The sequence below is a fragment of the Gavia stellata genome, chromosome 25 (assembly GCF_030936135.1).
Source record: "Gavia stellata isolate bGavSte3 chromosome 25, bGavSte3.hap2, whole genome shotgun sequence".
Taxonomy (NCBI): domain Eukaryota; kingdom Metazoa; phylum Chordata; class Aves; order Gaviiformes; family Gaviidae; genus Gavia; species Gavia stellata.
In genome coordinates, this window is record NC_082618.1 from 12,149,653 (window position 1) to 12,166,182 (window position 16,530).

General features: G+C 46.6%; 1 protein-coding gene across 1 annotated transcript in view; it reads left to right on the plus strand.

Annotated features, from left to right (window-relative positions):
- The window catches only part of KSR1 (kinase suppressor of ras 1), a 74,314-nt gene extending 64,952 nt beyond the window's left edge, over positions 1–9,362 (plus strand). The window contains exons 17-20 of the mRNA XM_059829215.1: positions 155–286; positions 574–709; positions 1,054–1,187; positions 5,913–9,362. Of these exons, the coding sequence (XP_059685198.1) occupies positions 155–286; positions 574–709; positions 1,054–1,187; positions 5,913–5,991 (481 nt within the window). The 3' untranslated portion in view covers positions 5,992–9,362. The remainder of the gene's footprint in view (positions 1–154; positions 287–573; positions 710–1,053; positions 1,188–5,912) is intronic.
- Positions 9,363–16,530: the final 7,168 nt, after the last annotated feature.

The following is a 16,530-nucleotide window of genomic DNA, read 5'->3' on the forward strand; positions in this document are numbered from 1 at the left end:
TAATATAGCAAGAAAATCAATTAGAAAGGAAATGTCAGTGAAAACATTTGAGTAAATAAAGTCAAGGCATTAGGTGAAGCACAGATATGGTCCATATGCTGCTGCTTGGTTGAAGCAGTAGTGTTTCAGTACCACTTCTTTCTTTTGAACTCAGGAGGGAGAATGAATTGAAGCTGCCTCATGACTGGTTATGCTACCTGGCCCCTGAGATTGTTCGGGAGATGGCCCCTGGGAAAGATGAAGACAAGCTGCCTTTCTCCAAAGCTGCAGATATCTATGCCTTTGGGTAAGAGAGGAACACCTAAGAGTACCACAGGAGCTTGCTAAATGAAATTTGTTACAGGCCTGAGCCTTGCGAGTTAGTGGTCCTCTACTCACAGACTCACATTTTTCTCACCTACAAAAGTCACAGGTGGGAGGTGTGTGGGGTGGGAGGTGTGTGGGGTGGGAGGGATTTGCTGCACAGCCTTACACACCTTCCAGAGCTTATCTGAAGAAATTGGAGCAGTGTCAGGGTTTTGTATCTTTCTCTTCAGAGCAGGCAAAGGCTTGATTTGTCTGTTGATGTTGCAGGACTGTGTGGTATGAGCTTCAAGCAAGAGAATGGCCTTTCAAGAACCAGCCTGCAGAGGCGCTCATCTGGCAGATTGGAAGTGGCGAAGGAGTGAAACAAGTCCTTACAACTGTTAGTTTGGGGAAAGAAGTCAACGTAAGTACCTCAGTTGCAGGAATCCTTCCATATAGCTGTTTTTCAGGAAAAATCAGAGGAGATTTATTTTACTCTTATCATAACTCTAAAGATAAAGGGCAGGAGAGAGAACAGATTAGAATGGGACATGAGGTTAGATACTAAGCCTCTGCCCATAACTGTCATATAGAAGTGGACATCCACTGCTACACAGGATACTGTTTGATTATAAGAATGTCCAAGACCTCTGTTAAACAGTATCTCTGGCTGGGCTCACACAAATCACAATGCTCACTCATTTGCTTGGTCTGCACAGTTGACCTGTGAACTAAATGGAGATAATGAGCCACGAATATCCTTTGCAGGAAATTCTCTCAGCGTGCTGGTCATTTGATCTCAGTGAGAGACCTAGCTTCACTGTCCTCATGGATATGCTTGAAAAACTGCCAAAATTGAATCGTCGGCTTTCCCACCCAGGGCATTTCTGGAAGTCTGCTGAGTGAGTATTTGCTGCTGTTAAGAACATTTATGCTGCTCAGACTTTGCTAACTGATCGTTTCTGTGCTTTATTTTGCCTTCCTGCGGGCTGTCAAACCTCCTCTGGGAGAGTAACAGTGCTCTGTTCTGCTGTTGTAGTTACTAGGAAATTATGCAATTAAGCTTGCGTGCTTCAGACAGTTCATCTCATACTTCAACATATTCGCCTCCCTCCTTCAGTAGATTACTTACCCAGCTTTATGTTTGGTTTCAGAGAGTATCTACCAACAGTATTGGAAAGGGCCCACACTGACCCCAAAGTGGTTAGAATTTCCCTGAGGAAGGGAGGGACCAAAGAATGTGCCATCGTTTCCCTTTGAAACTGAACTGTCAAATTTTGGAAGAGTCCTAAGGTCGTAGCCTTCCTCAAGGAGCATGTAGGAAACAAAATCCAACTCCCTCTACCCTCTTTATGGAAGAGTGCACAATTTGCACAGGCAGATAAAGAAATGCAGCAGAGTAAGTGACTTCTGGGGAAAAACCAAAGTAGGTGGTAATCATGTGTCAAGTGATGTAGAAATCCTGAAGATGCAGTAAACTTGACAGCTAGGAACAAGTTGCAATGTTTGGACTGAATCTCTAAGTTGAAACTATGTCAAGATCTGGACCAAGGAAAGATAAATCATGAGAAGTCAGCATAAATCCGTGTCAGATGGTGATACTTTCAAAGTCAGTTTCTGTGTTGCAATGTAAACTGTCAAAACCGGAAGAGTTCCCTCAAACACCTGATTGTACATCCCATGACATCTGTTATGACAGACCAGACTATAAAACTCATTCCAGTTCAGACTGGATGAGCATAAAGCCACAAGGCCTAAAACTTTCAGCCTCCCTTCCCTTTGTCACTCTCAGAGAAGGATGGTTCCCAGTTCCACTTCTCCCAAAATCAAGTGGAAGCAAAGCAGATACAATTTCTGGAGCCAAGAGACCGAAACCCCCACCTCAGTTAAGAGGCTGGGCCTGCAAGCCCCAGTGAAAGACAGCCAGCCCAGTTTCAGCAACATGCCTAGAGTTTCTTTTGGGCACAGGGTTCTATTTTGGTAACCTCAGTGTTTTTTCACAAAGTCTGGGGAAGATCAGACGTGTTTGCAACCAGAGCCCATTTACCACATACTTTGCTCACTGTTTATTTTCATCTACTGAACCTCCAATATTTATTTTCTCTTTTTTCTCCTTTTTTTGATGTTTAATCTACCGCTTTCTTTCCCATAACGTTTCACGATCTTCCTGCAATACCTTATCATAACTAACCAAATGTTTGTTTGCTTATATGGTGACTGTCATGGCATTTTGTGCTTTGATGGGTGTGGCTTGTTTGGGGGTTTGGTTGAAAATTTCACCATTTGTCTCTTGTGCAATTTCCCTAACATTTGTACTGGATCCCTGATACATTATGATGTCTAACACCTTTAAAATGTGGAATGCTTCTCCAAGTCTGTGGCCTCACCCTTATATAAAAGGACACTATTATCAGCAAAGATTGAATGCTTACTACCCACTCACGGATGAGTAGAACTGTCTGGTATTTTTTCCTTACACTAGACAGGTATAAATGCATATCACAGCACTCATTTTAAAAAGGTAGAACAAAGGGTTGAGAGAGCCTTACATTTGGCAGTTGTTCTTTGCATTATCAGTGACTGCCTCTGTGTGCTGTGGAACATAGTTGGGAAGCAAGGTGTCTTTCTGCACCCTTGAATACACACTATTCCAGCAGAGCTGCACTTCAGGCCTGGTGGTTTCAATTGTCTAGATTTTTTAGAATAAAAATTTAAAGAGAAACCAACAAACTCAGAGCTAAAAAATGGACCTGCATGTAATTGCTGCTTCTTATCTGTACTTCAGTCATAATTTAAGAGAAGCAGGTTTTTTTCCCTCTTCTGGCCTAAAGCATACCAAACCCTATTTCCAGGCAGAGCTTGTGCTGGCCAGATCTATACCCAGCTACCTTGAGTATGTGCTTTTCCATTATCCGTTCCTTCAAGTCATCCAGCTTCACTTGTGACATTTCCTCCTATTTTTTTTTTTTAAACTAATCCTCCCTCCATTGTATTTAAGTTATGTTATGTTATGAAGACAACAATTCTTTTGCCAGCAGATTTGCATGACACAGCAGTATCCTTTGGTAATATTTTTTCCTTTCTGCAGAACCACACTGTACTCCAACACTATGGTTTTGTGCATCGACACTTTCACACCCCCATTTCTCAATACAGTAAGATCCACTTGTGTTGGATCATTAACTCCAATGACTGATCTGACATCTTTTCCCCTACCTAACCAGACACCACAGAGCAGGCTGAGAGCCCAGGCTGTCTACACATTCCCATGCAGACAATCACGCTCTCGCGTTGTCCTTTAACATCCCATTGGAAATGAACTTGAAGTAATGCTTCCCATTTGGGCAGTCAGTTCATGAGAATGCTCAATTCCAGAGCAGTTTGCCAAGTGATTATTTTGGATTAGTGTTTCCATAGGGAGTCATTCTTGAACAGCTTGTGGAACTGCAAACCGATGTCTTATATAGTAGTTACCCTAATTATTTTTCCCTGGGTAGACGGACCGACACCTCCCCCTCAAGTGTTTCATGTCATTTTGCATACATTACTACTTTTTCTTCTGCTCAAAGCATTTAATAGGGGAAAAGTACTTTAAGTGTCAGTATTAATTATCAGCATTGACAGCTGAATTAGTGCTCATTGAAATGAAAGTGCAGGCAGCTCAGTTGTTGTTCATCCCTTGCAAACTGCGTTACAGTCAAGTGACGCTTGGGAGGCTCTCCGTAGCCATGCCAGCCAGAGACCTCCTCAGATTCAAAACCCACTAAAGATATGTTCACATCCCCTCTGACAGATCCTTTGAGAAACATTGCACTAACCCCATGCTGTGTTCTGGTGTAAGCTTTATAATATATAAGCTTTATAATATAGTTCTCAAGGGCTTGCTTTAAATAACTGAAAACTAACTCTCATGGTGTCTTTTTCCCTTCCCTCCCATATTTCTTTGTAGGTTGTAGCTTCTGGTGCAATAATGGGCTCCACCTTGCATGCTTCCATGTGTTGTATCCTAACCGGCAACTTGGACAATCACCTTCCATTTAAAAAAAGCAAAAACAAACCACGAAATTAACCCATGGACATAATCAACACTTTATCCGAATTCTCCTTTTCTGCCTTTTTCCGCTTGGTGTGGGCTGTTAGCTTGAATAACAACTCCTGTCTGCAAGAAGTTACTGTCTAACAACGTGGCCATCTTTCACTTCTGAAGCATTTCAGCAGGCTGTAGCTTCCTCCTGGGAAGGGTCTAGTGGTCTGCTCTCTGACTAACCGGCTGCAAGCAACAGCACGTGCTGTGTGCCCTGCCCAGCAGGTTGGGGGTTTTCCTGAAACTGGTGTGACTTGCCTGCAAGTCTCAGGAGGCAGAGGGTGCAGTTTCCTAGTTGCAGTCTGAGGTTGTGCCTGTCGTCCTTAGTGCTGGACTGTGGCTTTGTGACTGAAGGTAACAGGCACAGCCGATGACTGAACACTCCACATGCACTGCAAACCAACAAGAGTTAAGGGCCAGGTTGTGCCAGTTCTCCCTCGGGACCAGAGCCCACGTTGAAGCCAGGGTCAATTTTGTCAGGGGCTGGATAAAGCTGGTGCAATTCTTGAGTGGGAAGAAGGACAGTCAGTGCTCTGCTTGGAGCAGATTGCAGTCCCTTAGCCTACCCAGGACGGGGCCACAAGTGGTGTCCAGACCTGGCCCACATGGGTCAGCTGGGGTCGGCTACAGTGCTGTGTAGAAGAGGAGGAAAGCAAGAGTGCCCTTCAGTTCCTCCTCCTCCTCTTGCAAATCCAGTGCTTTGAATGTTATGATTTGCTTCTGTTTACATCCCCTGTTCAGCAAAATGTCTGACTTAACATTAGGGGCTTTGCAGAATTGTAGGTAACACAGCAAATATGTGCCTTTTTAGAAAAGGTCTTTTTTTGTTCTTTACTGATTCATTATTTTGAAAAAATATCTTGTTTCGGAGGGGAAAGGATAGGGACAGAGAGGTTTCTACTGTCTTCAGTGAGGACCAACACACCCACATATTCATTCTCTCAGAAAGTCTGCTGCAAGAGCTCACATTCAGGCTGCCTGCCTTGCCGTCACCTGAGTGCGTGCGTGTGGGTAGGAAGGCATTTTGAAGTGAAAATGTTTCTAGCTATGCTAACAGTTTAAGGGTGAAGGAAAAGACATCTTTATGCACTTGCTACAGTCCATAAAGAGGAGCAAATGGGTTTGGGTTTGTTCTGTTGGGGTTTTTTTAACCGATTGATGTACCTTGTCAAAACACCCCTTTCTCTTCAAAAGAAAATTCTGTAAGTCATTTTTTCCTTCCCTTCTACGTGAAGGAAACAAGTGCCCGTTGAAAACAAGTATCGGGCTTCTACCCACTTTAGGTACTTACAAAAACGTCCTGTTTCTCCAATTTGAGGCAAATCAGATTTGTGCTGTTATGTTTCCACTGATGAGGGTAGCATGAATAAGTTCACGTGTTTGCTGCTTACTTACTTAAGCCTCTTTTCTGGGTGATCTGAAGTTGTATGAGATCAGAATCTAACCCATTTTAGTTCCTTTTATAGGACTGTAGCTTTGTAAGAAAAATTAAAAATAAATAACTTTCCCCCTTCCTTCTCCTCTCCCTTCCCATTCTTTTCAGCATTAACAGTAGCAAAGTTGTCCTGCGTTTTGAAAGATTTGGCTTGGGAATCCTGGAACCAAGTAATCAAAAGATATAGCGTGGTGTGTAATTGTCTTGTGATAATGTTGTCTGCCCGCTTACACAAAGCATCAGAAGTCTTCACTGAATCTTCCAAGCTATGGAACTGGTGCAGTCACAGCTGAAAGCCACCCGACCATCAATTCAGTCCTGTGTTGTTTGCAAAGTCTGAATTCTGCCTGAGCACCAGCAGTTATTTAAAGAATGTTTACATAATACTTTTGTGTGAACTATATTTTTTTAAACACGATAAACAGTGAATCAAGTTTAACTACAGCCATTCTCAAACAGCACTGAAAAAAAGAACTATTTCTAGTTCCCTCTTGTGTCTGTGGTAAATAGGAGCTATCTTCTGCCTTCAAAGCATTTGTTTTCCCTAAGAGGTGTGGAACTGGCTTGTTTCAGAATGGCAGTGCCTCTAGTCCAAGGGGTTGGAGTTCCAGATTGCCTTTTTCTTTCACTAAGGTAAAAATCAATCTATTACACTGTGATTTGCCCAAACCAATCATTGAGCTCTGAGGTTTGTTTCATCAGGGTTGGTCCAAGCTCTGCGTTACCTTGAATGAAGTTACACTAGTACAGACCTACTTCTGAGGGGGGAGTTTCCGATCATGTAGGCTGTCTCAATTAAAGACTCAAGCGCTCTTCTACATAGAACTCACAATAAAAGCTGCTTGTTCTCGTAGGAGGCTCTTAAGCTTGCTGGCCTTTAAAAAAAATAAAACTATGACTTGTTATAGCTCTGCACACAAGGGACTAATTCTTCTTTTGAAGTTTTAGGCACAACAAGTTCTAGTCCCCTCAACTAGCAGCTTTTCTGGAAATACACCACTGATCAGCCGGACTTGACTCTTATCCCTAATCACCGTTTCAGTTGTAGAAGAAAAGACATTTTCCAGAGCTTCAGGGAAAGGCAAGAGAGACAAGGAAAAAGCCATCCCTAAATAATGCATTAGATAAGGTCTTGATGCACAGAGCTTGTTAAGAGATTCAGAGTCACTCCCCACACACAGAGTGTTACCAGCTCCTATAGCTGGTCACATTTAAGTTTACAAGCTGTTTGTGTTAAGAAATTCAGGACTAAAGCAGTTGTTTAGGGGGAAACTAACAACAACAGAAATCCTACAACCAGGAAGGTTACATCTGGGTCTAGAGGACCTGGCTCAACCCAACAGCTCAGACTTCTTGCAAAGGTTAATTTTAAGACAAAAAAGCCCCCCACCCCACCTCCAGTGTGAGATATGCAGGTTACAAAGGATACATCTGATTTAAGGTGATGGATGCATTATCCCACTTGCAAATGAACTGCAAGCAGCGTTAACAAAGGCTCCCGCCTGCCTCCCCTTCATATTCCTCTGCCTTCTCCTGCCAGCCAGGGCAGGGGGAGGACCCCAGTTATACAGTGAACATTCAGCTCCTTTCTCTCCTTATCCTACTTCGTTTTGCTGAGATAGTTCATTAGGGCTCCCTGGAAGTCACCAAATTTCATTTCTCTGACAGCACTAGTACGTCACACACCTGCCCTGTACCCCTTTCACTGGCAGCACAAGGGTTTGACATGAGGATCACAGGGAGAGGAGCACTGAAGTCCTCTGTAAGGCAGGCAAGGTGACTGGCACTCAGTTTGGCTACTTGGAGGTGACTGACTTCTGTAGAAAATGAAGTGGCAAAAAGAATATTCCTGAGTTCTGTTGAGCAGAGAGCTTCACTCCTGCTATGTGCAAGTCAGTTATATTCTCTTACAAATATTTTGATAGGATGGCTTTTTAAATGTGTCTCGGATATAAAAGAAAAAATTGGTTCGGTGGTAGCGGAGTGTGGCATTGCGGTACTCATTTGACCTCCTTCCTCTCCCCCACCTTTATAAAGCAAATAAACACCCTCCAAATATCCTGTGTATTTAACCTACACCACATGGTTCTCGTCAAGACTTGCTACTGTTTGTTCTCTCTCAATAATTTTGTGTGTGTGTCAGCAGTTTTAAGCAGAAGTTGTTTTCCCAGCAAGTACTGCTCAAATAACAACAGCACAACACAAACCTAAAGCGGGCAGAAACGTGCTTCTTCGCACCAGTCACATTACAAACCCATCGGCCGAAACCCTCCGTGGGCTTCGCTGTGCCTCCGGCCTTAGAGAAGAGTGGAAGCTGCTGTTGGATGCAAAGCGTTGCTTTGCAGCCTGCAGTTCTGAACAGCCCTTCAGCCAACCCTGTGTTTGAGGGTGGCAGCAGCTGTGGTGTGCTCCTCACTATTTATTTCTGCCATCTGCGTGCATAAATCAGGGCCTGAAAGCTGGGACACCCAGGACCCCTCAGTGTGGGAACCAGTCGCCAACCTGCAAATAGCCAGTGTTTCCTTGCCGTTCATCAGCAGTAACGCTGCTGTGCAAACGTGCAAGAACTATGCTGGGAAAGCAATTTTTTTTCTAGTAAGATGACTGGCTAGGAGGAGGACAGCCAGCACTGGATGACCAGCCAGATAAAATCATAAAACCCAAAACCCTACCACTGTTTGTCCTTCCTATGACTGCCCGCAGGTGTAATTCAAACACTCTCGGTGAAGACTTCCCAGACACAGAGCTGCGTTACTCCCTGCTTTTAGGCAGGGCCACTCGCCTAAAACCTCGTGTCCCTTCATGACTCTGCCCGGCCGAGCACTGCCCCGTGGTGCCCTGCCTGGAACACTGCCCTGCTGCTCGCATCCAGGGGGCAGGAGGGGTTTCAAAACCTGCCTTTAATCATGAGATTTGGGATTCTAATTCAACCTGACCTTGGTTTTGCGTTTAACACCCATAAATTGCTCTTGAAAGCAACCCCCAGCCGCCTGGAGCCAGTATATCAGAGACCGATTACTGTCTCTGGGATAATTTTTGTTTTAATCAGCTGGTGTAAGACACATGGAAATCGACCCAAAGTGGGATGGTAGAGCTGTGGAGAGAGCGGAGCTCTCTTACCCCTCAACACGTTGCAAGCCAAGCGAGTCGTTAGGTTGCATTGTTTTGTGGTCACCTGTACTGTCTCCTCGTGTGCTGGTGTAAGGGTGTGAAGCACGGTAAGCCCGTACCATTTTAGAGTTGTAAATGTGAAGCTGGCTGTACAATGCTGCTACAAAAGCCACACGTCAGTAGTGAATGTAAATGGAGTCTGTAATATGGTGAAAATGGACACGTTTTCTTTTCAAATGTGATGTAAACTTTGTACAGTAAAGAATTTTTTTTTTATATTTTCTATCAACTGAGTGTCTTCCAGAATTGCTATTAAATTAATTAAAAATTGTTAGTATTAACAACAGTTTCTGTATTAGTTTATGCAACCAGCAAAAAAAAAAAAGTGCACTCTATGCTAATGAAATTCTGGATATGTAGGAACCTTTTCAGTGAATAAATCTTTGCTCTGGATAAAGCAAGTGTTACAGAATTGTGGTTTGACCTTTTTCTCCCTCATCTACTTGTAGCCAAATTAAAACACGAGCAGATTTCCATAGCGACCCTCTAACCCATCGCACTGCGTAGAACGGCCAGTGCTGGAGGGTTCGCAGGACATGGAAGCGTTGCACATCACACAGCAGCGACACTGGGAGGCTGCAAAACCCTGATGCAGAATAACAGAATAGCAGATGGTGTCGGGTCCTGGGAAGTTTACAAGCAAGAGACAAAGCAAGGTGCTCAGTGCCTTTTCGCTCGCTCTCAACCTAGTGAGCGTTCACCCTCCAGGAAACGATGGCCTGAGCCCCAGATGAACACGCTTTTCTCTAGGTAGCGGGAGATACTCTCTGTGGTGTGAAGTCAGGAATTCAAGGCAATATATTTAAAAGACCAGAAAATATGGGAGGTGTGTAAAAAGAGAGAGAAGTGGATGGACAGCGACAACAATCCTGCCGTGATGCGTCAGCTGATGCGCAGGGAGGTCACCGGCTCCATCATGACCTTTACCGCGGTTCTCCACCCTCTCCCCCCCACCCTCCGCTTGTCCCGAGTGAAGCAGCAGAAGGGGATTTCCCATCATTTCCCCATTTCCTTTGCCACGCTCAAGAGCCTGACAGACACGGGGTGATACAAATCGGACATGTCGGCCTTTGGGGAGTAGATGACCGAGTGGGCCCCTTGCGATGGGGGAGGGCATCCCCGGCACGCAGCCCCCTCGGCAGCGCACACAGAAACCCACAGGAGAGCACAGACCCCCCGGGCCCCACCGAGGCTGGGGGGCACGTTGCCGCAGAAGCTGTGCCAAAGCCATCCTGCCCTGCCCAGCTTGGCGAACCTGGGGGGGGGCGGCGTGGGGAGGCAGCGCGTGTTAAAAACCCTTCTCTGAATTGGGCAAGGATAAGGAGCTCTCATGCCAGAAGAAGGTCCTGTTTCTAGAAATCCTATTGCAACAGAGAAGCTCTTGGAATAATGCGCTGAAGCAAAGGGTGACAGAAGTCTCAGGTGTAGCTCATGTAAGAAAAAAATGAAGATTAAAAAAAAAAATCAGCATTACAGCTTTTGTCTATAGCCCTTTTGTGCCTACAGCTTTCTTTCACTAGATTGACTGGTTAATTTATGGCCTTTGAGCCCATTTGCTTTATTCCCATTATATTAGCTGTCATTCGCTGACATCCTTCCACAAATGAAATTACAAGCCTGTGTCTTTTCTGCAAGCACTGTTCATTTCGTTTCCTCTTTGAAGTCAAATCTAAGAGGCCTTCAGTTACAGGACAGCTGGCAAACTGTTTCTTCAGCTCGTATGACAGGCTGAGGCACCAGGCTGTTCACTTTCTTTTTGTTGTAACTCGGATTCTTGCAACAAACCGCATCAAAAAGCAAACGGAGAGGAGGGGCCGGACCTGGGCTCTCGGAATTGCTGCAGCCTCCGCACAAGCCCTTCCCTGGGACTCGGTTGCCTCCTCGTGGCTACTGCCGAGGACTGCAGCCACCCTCCCCCGCCGGCCGCAGGCCGCTCTCCCCCCGCACCGACGTGCGCGGCCGCTGTGCGGGGCGCGGAGTCCCCCCGCAGCCACCGCCGCACGCCCTCCCGCCCGGCCACGGCGGGCGCTTACTGCGCGGTTTACGAACCCCATCGCTTCCTTCCACCGGAGCGCAGAACCACGCCGAGAAGCTGCCTCCCACCCGCCTGCCCCCCCCTCCCCTTTGCCCCTCAGCGCCTGCGGCCCGGCCGGTACGCCGGCTCGGCCCCGCCCGCCCCCGGACCCGCCCCCGGACCCCCCCGCGCCCCGCGGCGCTCCCTTCCGACAGCTCCCCGGGGGCGGGAGCGCCCGCGTCTCCCTTCGGGCATCAGCCCGCCGCGGCGAGCCTTGGCCGCTCGGGCCACCCGCCGCGGAGTCAGAGCGCCCCGGTGCTCCGCGCAGCTCCAGCCCTCTGCCACCGCGCGGTGCTGCGCCTCTGCCCGGCCCCTCGCCGGAGCCGCGGGGGGCACCCGGGGCCTCCCGGTCCTGCCACAACCTTTTCGCCTGCGGAGCGGGGGAAGAGCTGCTTTGCTCTCCCCGGTGGAAGGGACGCTGCAGTGTTAATTAATCCCAGGAACGTTACGCTGCTGCCCAACGGCTTTATGCCGAAAACAACGGCAGCATCGTACCGCCCTGCAGGGAAAAGGCCAAGGCATTATAGGAGCGCAATTTTACGTTTCATCCATCTTACCTAGATCTTTCCTATGCAAACAATAAAAAGTGTAAGATAAGTTGAGCTTTGTTGTCAATCATAAGGAATAATAATTTAATTCTCAATTAAACTTGAAGGGCAAGGTTGTTTACTCAAAAAAAAAAAAAAAAGGCAAAAAGCCATCCTCAAGCATGAAGTTATATTCCACCAGCTGTGACTCAGAACAGTTTAATATCTGCCTGGCCCTAGTTACACCCAAGCAATTGCAACCCGGTTGTCTGAAGCACCAACGCAGCAAGGCACCTGCAGAGCAGCAGCGAGCCCGGCGGGAAGGCGGCCCGCCGACGACGGGGAACGCAGCGGTGTCTGCTGACAGAGCAGCTCCCTGCGCAAGTGCACTTGTCTCAGCTCAAGAGGCACTTCAATACTGTCGCTACGTGCGGAGCGGCTCAAGCTGATCTGCAGAGACAAGCAGCACGCGGCAGCACCCTGGTGATCACTAGGTCATCCTGCCAGCTTCTGTCAGAATAAGGTTCTCATTCCCACCAAAATAACCACATGATGCCTCCCACGCCCCCTCACCACCGTTATTCCCATCAAGGACATACAGCAAGCGTTGGTCTTACTTGCTTTGATACGAGGATTTTGTGTCTCTGGGGGTTTAGGTTCCCTGTCAGTCTGAAGGCAGGCAAAGAGATTGTGCTCCACGTAAACCCAGGGTTTGGGCAGAAAACCTCAGTCCACAACACCTGGCTGAAGCACTCGGCGGGGACGGAGAAGCCCAGTCCCCCAGGGAGTATGCCACCCTCCGGGGCAGCACTCCACAGCAGGCACAGCCATGTCACATTATCGCTTTTTGCACCAGCTGACCCTGGCAGAGTCCGCACAGCCACCAAGACCCCTCAGCAGAGAGCTGCGCTGGGGCCCTGTTTTGAGGCTTTCCAAAGTGGCGTTCAGTTTCGGATGGGCCCGGAGCTCAGCCCTCGGGTTGAGGCAGCTGTGATGGAACAGCCTGAAGAGCCCAAGAGCTGACCCACTGCGAGCCCCTCAGCCATTTTTCAAGCTCATGACCAGGAGAGCAGATGGTATCTGCAGGTACGTTGTTAACCAGGACAAAGACTGGAACTCTGTTGTTGCTTCGGGGAACAGCCAGGCATTTTCTGAGATGGGGTAAAAACCTCCAACACCTGACAAGCGTCAATGGTTTGTTGTCCCTTCATATCCAGCCCTGCTGGAGGCAGGGTCAGCAAAGCAACCAAAGGTTAGTAACTGCTCTAGTAACAAGTGGCAACTGCCCCACTGACCGCTGCGGGTCACAGCCCGCCGAGCCTTACCTGAGACCCGCCAGATGACACAAGTGGCACTGGGTCACTTACGGAGCTGGAAAGCAAAGGCCCAGTTAAGGCTCAGATCAAACTTTTTCTCTGCTGCTACACGCAAAAGCTGCAGTCCTTGAACACAACCCAGCCTGTTGAACGTGTCAGCCCTAGCATAACGACTAACAGGACAACTTCACAGAGACTTAACAAACGGGAAGGTTTGCGATTACTGTCTACCTCTTGCTTCCCCTGTTAAATCTTCACTTCCCTCTGACCCAGAAGATTTGCTGCAGCATTCCCCACCGCTCTCTCCCTCTTTATAGATTTGGATCTATTGTGACGTCCCATGCTTCAAGGTGGCCACCAGTCTGATTGCACTTGTTGGGCTCCCAGTCTGCAGCAGGTACATATGCTCGAGACTGGAGATGTTCCTGTGACCCAGGCTCTGGTTTAGAGACAAGACCCCAGGCACAGCTTGACAAGCCATTATATATCACAGTAAGACACCACTTAACATTAGCAGACGTCTAGGAAGTCTGTCAAAGCACATTTTGTTAGGAAAAACTTAAATCAAATACCTGTCTCCTGCTGAAAGACTAAAAACACTTTTTAACCTATGATTTATACAATACAGTGTACTCCTATTTAGGTCATGTTCTTAGATTTTTAAGAGCCTTTTTACAATATTTCTCTTTTATTGATGACTAGTGCAAAAATTTGTTCTCTCTGAAAGACAAGAAAAGCTTCCCCCCCTTCTTTCCTTCTGAAGCAACCAGTATTCACATCTCAACAGAGACAAATTTAAGCACAGAGACCATCTGTAGCTCCAGACAGCTGCAGCGTAACACTCTACTTAAAACCAGAGGGAACCATTTTACCAGCCCTGCTGGACCTTCCCAGTTATTCCACGCTCCTCCCAGCACTCAGGAACATCGCAGTGCCGCCACAGAAATGGTGGTTCATTCAGAGAAGGCACCAAATAACAACCCACAATACCTAGATCAGGCTACGAACAAGCTGACTGAAGCAAGACCTAGGAAAGCTGGACACAACACATCGGTTTCATCCTCTCTCAGAGCTCAGCCTGTTCTTGCGCACAGAAGGCAGCAGTTCAAGCCCCTCCTCAGGGCCCAAGCCTGGCTTCCCAGCAGGATCACTGGGGCAGGCAAGACTCCCACCCACCCAGACCCCCCCTCTATTTCAGAATACACGTTCAGGGAGGAGGACCCCTCTGCACAGCTATAATATATCAATTTCAATTAAAAAAGAAAAAAAGCCTTTCACCTACCTGAACTCATTCTGCCTTCCTTGTCCCAGAGTCCGTCAGCCTTGCACCTCACCACCATGCAGTCGTCTTCCTCCACAGCTCTGCCCCACGGCGCTCAGGTGTCTCTCATCACCCTGCCGGGCAGCAGCTGATCAGTCACACCTGCCTGGCCCCGCAGACCCCGCTCCCCTCCGCACACTGCGCCGAGCTCAGCCAGCGCAGCAGAAACACCAGCGGGCTGGGCAGCCACTTCAACTGGAGGCACTTAAGTTTTCCTAGCGTTTACCCTAATGCAAGGCTTCAACTTCTGTTACTGCTCAGCTATGCAATAATGTACTTGTGTATCCTATCCACATAGTCCTTTCCTTTTCCTCAAGGGAACAGCTTAAGTTAAGAGATGTTCCTTAAAAACAGGCTAAAAGTATATATGGACTGTTATTGTGATCAATGTTAGATTGCTCAACAAATTTCAGAAACGCATTCATATGGCCGAGTGCTACATATTTGTGGGCTATAGGGCAGCAGTCAGTGTATCTGTGCTGCCAGCCCAATGACATACCCAACTAGCATGGGGGCTGATAACTCTCCATGGCAACCTGCAGTTTAGCTGGGCCAGTTTACCTGGTGAGTCTGAGTGTACAAAGGAACTTTACCAGCAACCGAAAGTGGCTAGAGAGCCAGGCTACGAAAAAGGTCCGCATTTCAGCGCCTTGGCATGCAGCCTGTTTTGAACACTGAAATCCATTATGGCCATGTAAGTCGGGCTTAACTGTTAATGAAACAAGCCACTAATTGCTTCAGAAAGTGTTCATCTGTAATTCTCAGTCAGGTCCCAAATCAGCGAGGTGCATAATCATCTCAGTAACTTTTAGCCCAGAATAGTTCCTCTGCCTCTAGCAGCATTACTCAAGTGCTTAAACTAATGCACATGCTTAAATCCTCTACTGACTTGGGGCTGTAATGAACACTTTAATAAACTGCAGAACAGGCTATTTCATCATCTTCAGGATTTTAAAAGGTATATTTTGTATCTGGTTTCTTAAATGAAGTTTCAGGTTTTATCTTGGAATAGAATAATTATCCACTGACCTTAACATCTGCACTTTTTATCTTCCCCATTTACTTCTGTAGAAAAAGTAATTATACACAGCTTCAGAGCAGTGCTGCAATTGAAGTTACCTTACAGTTGGGACCAGTTAAAATCAATTCACAAAGAATTAAAACAGATCTCTGCTTTTCTTAATCCTTTCCTTTAACTGCCCTCTCACCTCTCTGCTAGGGGGAAATTTTTGCAATGGTGGAATTAAGATGAAAAGGTGCCCCAATAAAACTTGCCTCATCAACTTAGAATACATAATTGGAAAGTCATACAACTTCTGAGCTGATACACAAACACTAGTGCCTCTTGCTCTGGTTTGTCAGAGGCCCATGCAGGAACAGATGTTCTTGCTTCTCTGGCTGGCAGTTTTCAATGGTGTCTCACATCTTCAGGACGTGGCATTATCGAAGGGCACCCCAGTCTGCTCTCAACTTGCTCTAAATAGCGTGGTTTTTTTTTTTTTTGAGTTTCTGACCCTCCAAATGCAAGTGAACTATGGTCCTTTAGTACACAAGCAAGCATTTATAAAGGATTATGGTAATGCTTTAAAGTAAGCGATTACTTTGAAAAGACACCCGAGATACCAAGAAAGCATCCTAGCAAGGAAATTCACCTATTTAGTCATGTGCATGGAAAATGGGTAGTGCAGTGATGCACCTCCCAAAAGGGCACGGAGCATATTAGCACTCTGAAATACGGAACTTACTTCTTCTGCTTCCTACTTTTGTTGGACTCATTTGAAGTCTAGAACTCGGTGAGCCCTGGGTTTATGGAGAACTTTCTTAATGGGAAGTGCAATTACCTTGCTCCACTTCCATCCCACCCCAAAAATCTAAAATCAGAAAACATCAATTAAACAAAGTATGAAATAACACTGACGGAGCATATACACTAGGTGCCCATCAGGTCTCCATACTTGCCAGAAACCTCCTCTGTCCTTTACTCTCTTTGTAGCTGTTGTCTGATGCATCCTGTTCTCTGCCATCGCTGTCCACATTCTTTCACCTATGCTGTATTTTTGATCTTATGTCTAAGGCTGTCCTGAAGCACGTGTGAAACACATCTTACATACATGGCACTGTTGACTTCTGAGTCTCAACTCCTCCTTCCTCAGATTCCAGCTCCTGGAGACAAGGGATGAGAGGAAAATCTCACCCTAAGCTTTTTTAGTATCATCATATAGCCCTGGTAATTTTAGAGAAAGAAGTAAAAGCTCTGACATAACTGCAAGGCATAGAAAGAGCCAAAGTCAAAATATAATTAGGGCAAAATATATTC